We start from the raw sequence: 7,309 nt of genomic DNA, 5'->3' as shown, positions 1-7,309 counted from the left end.
CTCTCCCTTCTTTCCTTTTGTCTTTGTCCCCCTCCATCCTTTCCTTTTCCCTCTCTTCCTCCCCCCTCCTTGTGTCCTTTTTCTCTCCTTTCCTCTCCATTCTTCTCTTTCTTCCTTCTCCCATTCTCTCCCTCTCCTCCCTCTTCCTCCTTTCCTCCCTCCCTTTTCCCTTTCTTCCATCCCCCTTTCTCTTTGTGCATCCTTTTATCCTTTTTCTTTTTATCCTTTTTTCCCTCCCTTCCTTCCCCCATTCTCTTCCTCTCCCTGTCTCCTCTTTCTCTTTTTCTCTACTCTCCCTTCTTTCCTTTTGTCTTTGTCTGTCCCCCTCTATCCCCCTCCATCCTTTTGTTTTCCCTTCTCTTCCTCCTCCCCTTCCCATTCTTTCCCTCTTCCTCTCCATCCCTTTCCCTCCTATTCTCCCCATTGCCTCTTTTCTCTCCCCCCCTTGTCCTCCTTTCCCTCTCTTCCTCCCCTCCCCCTCTCCATCTCTCTCTCCCCCCCTCCTCATTTTCTCTCCCCTTCTTTCTCCCTCTTTCCCTCCTCCCCTTCTCCCTTAATGACTTCCTCTTCCTGGGGCTCACTGAGGCATTTTTGGGTCATGGCCTTCCCAGGAGGCAGGGCCTTGCCCCTCTAAGACACTGGGCTGCCTCAGCCTCCAGTCCCAAGCCTTCTGAGTGAGGGGGGGCAGCTGAAGCTCACAGACTTGCCCATCTGGAAAAAGTGAGTCTGGAGCCCGGGACCGGGCTGGCTTCAGCACCTGGCAGGGGGTCTGGCCCACAGTAGGCGCTTAATAAATGCTGGCTAGGCAGGTTTTGAATTTGCCAGGAGGAAGGCATGGTCTGGAAAGTCCCAGAGAACAGAGCCTGAGTGGAAGCAGAACCCTGTTTATTTCTCTTCCCTGGAGCCCTCTGCCCAGCTCCCACACCCCCCACACCCCATCCCCCTCGGAGGCAGCCCCACCTCTGTTTCCCTGCACCAACATCCCTGTTTAGGGAAGGACATCCTGGCAATTTTTTTGGAAATGAAATTCAAAAACAGCTGAGAAGGGTTTCCTCCTCCCCCTTCCCCAAGGGGTGACCCAAGCCCCCTGGCCTGGCTCCCAAAGGCATCCTCTGGAGGCTGGCCTTCCTGCCCAGGCTCCAGCCCGCCTCTGAAGGCCTCCCTTGCACGTTCAGTCATTTCCCCCAGTGATTCACCGGCCACTCAGCAAGTGGTGGGGGCCCAGGAGAGATGGGGGTTTGGAGCAGGGGGTGTGGGGGAGGAAATCAGGAAGCTGGCCAGAGGATCCTCCGGGGGGAGCTGGCCCGGCCTCTGCTAGGGAAGGGTTTCCTCCTGCTTGAGGTGCTGGACCTCCAGGGCTCAGCTCAGGGCCAGCCCCTGCCTGCCATGGGCCTCCTGCACTCAAAGCCTCTGGGAGGCCTGACTGGGCCTGACTTCAGTTCCTCAGCAAAGGCAGGTAGAGGTCCTGATATTCAGCATCCGGGGCATTCTGGGTGTTGGGGCTCCCGTCTCGAATCGAGATACGATCTCTGCGCTGGTGGAGCTGACGGTTCTGGGCATTCTGGGGGATGGGGTTCCCGCCTCGATTCGAGAGGCGATCTCTGCGCTGGTGGAGCTGACGGTCCGGGGCATCCTGGGGGTCGGGGTTCCCGCCTCGAACCGAGGTGCCATCTCCGCACTCATGGAGCTGATGGTCCGGGGCATCCTGGGGGTCGGGGTTCCCGCCTCGAACCGAGGTGCCATCTCTGCACTCGAGTTGCTGAAGGCCCTGGGCATTCTGGGCGCCGGGGCTCCCGCCTCGAACCGAGGTGTGCTCTCTGCACTTGAGCTGACGGCCCTGGGCATCCTGGGGGTCGGGGTTCCTGCCTCTAACCGAGATGCGATCTCTGCACTCGTGAAGCTGACGGTTCTGGGCATCCGGGGGGTTGGGGTTCCCGCCTCGATTCGAGATGCGATCTCTGCGCTGGTGGAGCTGACGGTCCGGGGCATCCTGGGGGTCGGGGTTCCCGCCTCAAACCGAGGTGCGTTCTCCGCACTCATGGAGCTGACGGTCCGGGGCATCCTAGGGGTCGGGGTTTCAGTCTGGAATCGGGGTGAGAGCTCGGCCTCCATGGAGCTGATGGTCTTCGGGGACACAACCGTGGCCAGCCTCACGCACCAGGATGCATCAGGGGTCTGCTCTGTGGCAGGCAGGTAGTGGTAGCTGGGGACACAGATACAGAGCAGGGGAATGATATCTTGACAGATAAATATACGGCATTTATACCAGGAAAACTCGAGGTCATTCAGGGAAGGAGAAGGGAAGGAACCAGGGGAGCGAGAATCAGGACAAGAGGAGGTTCATGGGCTGAGCTCCAAGTCCAGGGCCATGGGGTGGGCACAGAGGCAGGAGAAGGAGTAACATGGAGAAGGATGAGCAGGTAGGGTAGGGGGCCTGGCCTGTAGCACTAAACACAGAGCAGAAGCTCACAGTAGGAGCATTATAAATGCTTTGGGGCCGACAGAAGGATGTCAAGTGAGTTAGAAAAGAGACTGGACAGAGGGACTTGTATTTTATCCTAGAGCAAATAGGGAGCCCCTGGAAGTTCTTGAGCCTATGTATGAGTCACATTTCCAGAGCAGAGCTGGGGCTAGGATGGACAGATCCCACTGGCCACTCTGACGACTTCTGCCCAATGCCATCCCCATAGGAGTGGAGCCAGAAGGAGCCCGGAGCTGTGTCCTGAGACATTACCTCCTGTCTGTATCCAAGGCTTTGGATCCCATGGGCCAGACTCAGCGGGAAGCCCGAGGCCGGGGCAGAACCTCAGAGGCTTTCCAGCTCCTTTACGTTACTGATAAAGGAGCAGACCACTGGAGCCTTGTCTGACGTTACATAGGTAGCAAACGGCAGTGGTTGGATTGGAGTGGAGGGACGGCAAGGAAGAAGGTTGGGCTGAAATGCAGAGTGTGTGAAGGAGAATGAGAGTCTGCAAAGGAAGCTGCTTCCAGATTCGGGAGACCTGGAGGGCAAACGCAGAGCTCTAAGGCCACAATCACCTCCTCCAAGAAGCATTCTGCATTTCCCTGGTAGGAATCACTATATCACAGATTTGGGAGTTGGACTTGACCTCCTCGACCATGTAGGTGCTCAGGCTATTGATCTAAGGTCCTCCCGAAAGCATCCCCCCAACATGCCAATGGCCATCCAGTCTTTTTGGAGACATCCCACTGCAGGGGAGCTCACTACCTCTCAAGGTAACCCATTCCAACTTTGGTTCACTCCAATAACTAGGATGTTTGATCACAGAGCCATTGATGCATAGTAAGGAGGAACCTTAGTGGCCATTCCCCTCATTTTACTGATGAAGAAAAGAGCCCCAGGAAGTGAAATGTCTTGTCCAAGAACACGAGCAAGAAAGTGGCAGAGACCACCGGATTTGAATCTAGGTCTCTACCATAGCCCTGACATTTTCTTGCTCTTTCTCGAACATGGTCCCTACCTTCTTACTCATTCGAAATTACTATAAAATATAGCAAGTATCTGGGTATCAACCTCCCAAAGCACCCCAAAAATATCCATGGTAGCATTTCAATTACAGAATATTCCTTAAAGAAATAAATAACAATTTACATAAGTGAAAGACTACTCAGTGATCATGGACGGGCAGGGTCAACACAATTAAAATGACAAAACTATCCAAATTAATTTATGCTTACAAAGCTAGGCCAATCAGGTGACCAAAGGTAGAGCACTAGGCCTGGAGCCAGGATGACTCATTTTCCTGAGTTCAAACCGGGCTTCTGATACTATCTATGTGATCCTAAGCAAGTCACTTAACCCTGTTTGCCTTAGTTTCCTCATCTGTAAAATGGGCTGGAAAAAAATTGGCAAATCCCTCCAGGATTTTTGCTTAAAAAAAACCCAAATGGGGTCATAAAAAGTGTGAGAGGACTGAACAATTACTAAACAACAATAGCAAACATTTTACATGACTGGATAGAATAACAATGGAATTTATTTCACAAAAAAAAAAAAAAATTAGAATATCAATGGAAAGGATAAAAAGAAGTTGAGGATGAAGAGAGAATAACACTTCCAGACCTCAAACTACATTCTAAAGCACCAATCATCAAAACCATCTGGTACTGGTTAAATAACAGAGAGACAGATTGATGAAACAGGCTAGACAAGAGAGATGAAAAAACAATAGAACTCAATTATCTTATATTTGATAAAGTGAAAACCACGAATTATTTATGGAAAGATTTCCTACTTCTGGGAAAACTGAAAAGCAGTTTGGCAAAAATCAGGTTTAGGACAATACCTTATACCACACTTCACAATATATCCTAAATGCATAAGTGACCTTAATATTAAAGATCATAGCATAAAAAATAGAAGAAAAACAGATCATACACATTTGTCACAGTTGTGGATAAGGGAATTATTTTTTAGCCAAATAAGTGACAGAAGTAATTACAAAAAATAAAACATAATTTTGATGACCTGAAACCGAAAAGACTAATAGCCATTTCTCAGCCTGAATAAGACTAATAGCCATTTCTCAAAAGAAAAACTTCAAAGCATTCCCAATAACATGAAAAAAAAGTTCCAAAAACCAAGATAAGAGAAATGCAAATCAAAACAAGTTTCACCTAATACTCTGCAATTTGTCCAAAACTACCAAAAAAGGTGACAATTTAGAGAGGTTGTGGAAAGATAGGTCTTGCTAACATACTGTTAGTGGAATTGTAAACTGGTGGAACCATTTTGGAAAGGAATTTGTATGCAGGCAACTAAAGTGACCTAAATTGTCTGTACCTTTTGCCCCAGAGACTCCATTACTTCGTTTATGAATCCATTACTAAGCATTTATCAGATTCTTACTGTGTGCCAGGCACTGTGATAAAAAGAAATCATCAATAAGAAAAAAAGTTTCCATATATTGCAAAATATTTATAGTATCACCCTTTGTGATAGGCTAAGAATTGGAAACAAAGTTGATCTCCATCTATTGAGGAATGGCCAAACAAATTATGATACACAAATGTAAGAGAATATGCCTATGCTGTAAGAAATGATGTGTGGGATGAAGACAGAGAAGCCTGGGAAGATCTAGATGAACAGATGCAGAGAAAAGTCAGTAGAGCCAAGAATACATGATACATAGTAACTGCCACAATGTAAATGGATTGAACGATGATATGTCCAAAAAACAAAAGTAATAGACATATTTGACCTGTATCAGATTGCTTGCTTTCTTGGGGAAGAAAAGAAAGGGAGGGAGAAAAATTTGGAACACAAAGAGTTACAAAAAGACTTACAAAAAGAACAAAAACAAATGCTGAAAAACATCTTTACATTTGTAAAACATACTATTGCAAATTTAAAATAAATAATCAAAATTAAGTGTGGTGATTACTGAACTGAAACAAAGGCTGCCCGTAACAATTAAGTATACCAAAAATTATAAAATCAAATAGGTTTTGAATGAGGAGCTAAAAGAAAACTTACCTAACCAAGGCTTTCATGGGGATGGAAGGTTGACAAGCTTGGATGGAAGGTTTCAAATTGCACAGGATTTGGATTTTTTTTTCAATGTATCGATTTGATGTTTTGATTTTTTTCTTCCTTTCCCCAAAATACGATTTGTCTTATGGAATGACTCTTGGGGGTAAAGTGATGACAGAATGGGGTGTATGTATGAGATAGTTTGGTGCTATAAGAAACAGAAAACACAAGAGACAAATTCATGTTAAAAATAAGAAAAATACCTCATTGTCCACTAACCCGTCCATCTGGTCATGCAAAGGACCCCCTAAGAATCTGGGTAAAACCACTTGAAAAGCTGTGGAAGCCTTTGAAAGGCAGACAAACTCCCTTCTATTTATATGAAGACAGAAATCCCCATTTCCCACCAGGTTCCCACAATTTATCCCCCTCAAGGGCTGGATTGCAACACAAACTTTTCTAAATAGAAAGAGGAAGGCAATCCCCAGTCAGGACTTGTTTAAAGAAATTATTTTCAGTCCCAGGGAAGAAAAATATACACACGAGCTGGCAAATGTGAGGGCCAGCTGAGCCGCTGCCCCGAGAACCGAGCGGTGGCTGCTGTGGAAATGTCAGCACGTACTTACTGGGATGAAGGATGACTTTTTTGGTCCTGCTTAACTGTGGGTGGTGACAGGCCAGGCTGGAGAGCCTGGGAAGGGCCTTGGCTGCCAGCAGGCCAAAGGTCAAGTGCCCCGAAGTCACAAAGGCAGGGAGGGGCCGGCAGGTACCATGGGGCAAGTCTGGGGAGATCCGGTAGGGAAAGGGACCCAGGCAGGGGCACTGGTCCCACTTTGATGGATGCTCCTCAGGGGCAGAGGGTGAGCAGCCCCCACTTTCCTGTTCCATGTGGTTCTGGTCCATATCTTTGTGTAAATCATAGAAGTGAGTTTATGTCTCAGTCTGGATTACTGGAGTACGGGGAGAATTAGGGCTTTGACTCCTGGTTTCTCCATCAGCCCCTCACTTTGTTTTTTATTTAAAGGCACTCACTGTGGCAAGGTTTCCCGAAGCACACAGTTCTCGATTGTCTGCTCTGCAGATTGGAATAACAGCCAAGGCTGACCAACTGCTTCCCTCACGGGTCGGGGATGTTCTCAGTCTGCCAGTACTCCGCTATAGCGGACAGGCCACGGCCCGCCGTTCTCGCTTTACAGATGAGATCGCCTCTGGTCAGAGTGGCACCCGGGGTCACTAAGCAGAGTTTCAAGCTACAAAAGAAATCCTCCCCATCCCAGCAAAATTTCAGTCAGTTTCAGAGCCCACGTACTCTCTGGGGTTCTAGAATGACCAGAGTACCGGACCCAGAGTCCGGCTAACCCAGATTTGAATCCCAACCCTCACCGGGTGACCGTGGGAAATACACTTAATCCCTCTGTGCCTCCGATTCCTCATCTGTAAAACAGGAGGGATGATGCCTAGGATGATAACTTGGTGCTGTTTTGAGATGAGGGTTTAACATCTGGAGACAAATCTTAGATATTTCAAACTGGGCTTCTCATAGACCCCTGAACCTCAATGTGTAGTCTTTCTCCCAAATCCTTCTCAAAAGGAGAAAAGCTGGAACAGAAGTGTTTGCAAGGGTCAATGTTGAAAAATTACCCATGCGTATGTTTTGTAAATAAAAAGCTATAATAAAATTTAAAAATATAAAAAAACCTAATTAGATTGTAAGCTCCTGGAGGGCAGGAACTGCCCTTCGCCTCTTTTTGTGTGCCCATTGCTTATCATAATGCTTGCCATATAGTAGAGATTTAATAAATATTTTTTTTATTT

At 47.5% G+C, this 7,309-nt stretch overlaps 1 protein-coding gene across 4 annotated transcripts; it reads right to left on the bottom strand.

Moving 5' to 3' along the window:
• Positions 1-863: 863 nt before the first annotated feature.
• On the bottom strand, positions 864-6,803 carry LOC105749147 (proteoglycan 4-like). 4 transcript variants are annotated; one of them, XM_031949612.1, is made up of 4 exons: positions 6,121-6,803; positions 5,498-5,702; positions 1,744-2,203; positions 864-1,671 (listed from the first exon to the last, which is right to left on the bottom strand). In XM_031949612.1, the coding sequence occupies exons 2-4, from the start codon at positions 5,512-5,514 to the stop codon at positions 1,444-1,446; spliced, it is 705 nt and encodes a 234-aa protein (XP_031805472.1). In that variant the 5' UTR covers positions 5,515-5,702; positions 6,121-6,803; the 3' UTR covers positions 864-1,443. The 4 variants fall into 4 exon arrangements, with proteins under 4 accessions (XP_031805472.1, XP_012396031.1, XP_012396030.1 ...); XM_012540577.2 differs by having other exon boundaries at positions 864-2,203; positions 6,117-6,803; XM_012540576.2 differs by having other exon boundaries at positions 864-2,203.
• Between the last annotated feature and the right edge of the window lie 506 nt (positions 6,804-7,309).

Source organism: Sarcophilus harrisii, chromosome 2, assembly GCF_902635505.1.
Source record: "Sarcophilus harrisii chromosome 2, mSarHar1.11, whole genome shotgun sequence".
NCBI classification, from domain to species: Eukaryota; Metazoa; Chordata; class Mammalia; order Dasyuromorphia; family Dasyuridae; genus Sarcophilus; species Sarcophilus harrisii.
The sequence above is the reverse complement of the archived record's forward strand: the minus strand, read 5'-3'. Positions and strand labels throughout refer to the sequence as shown.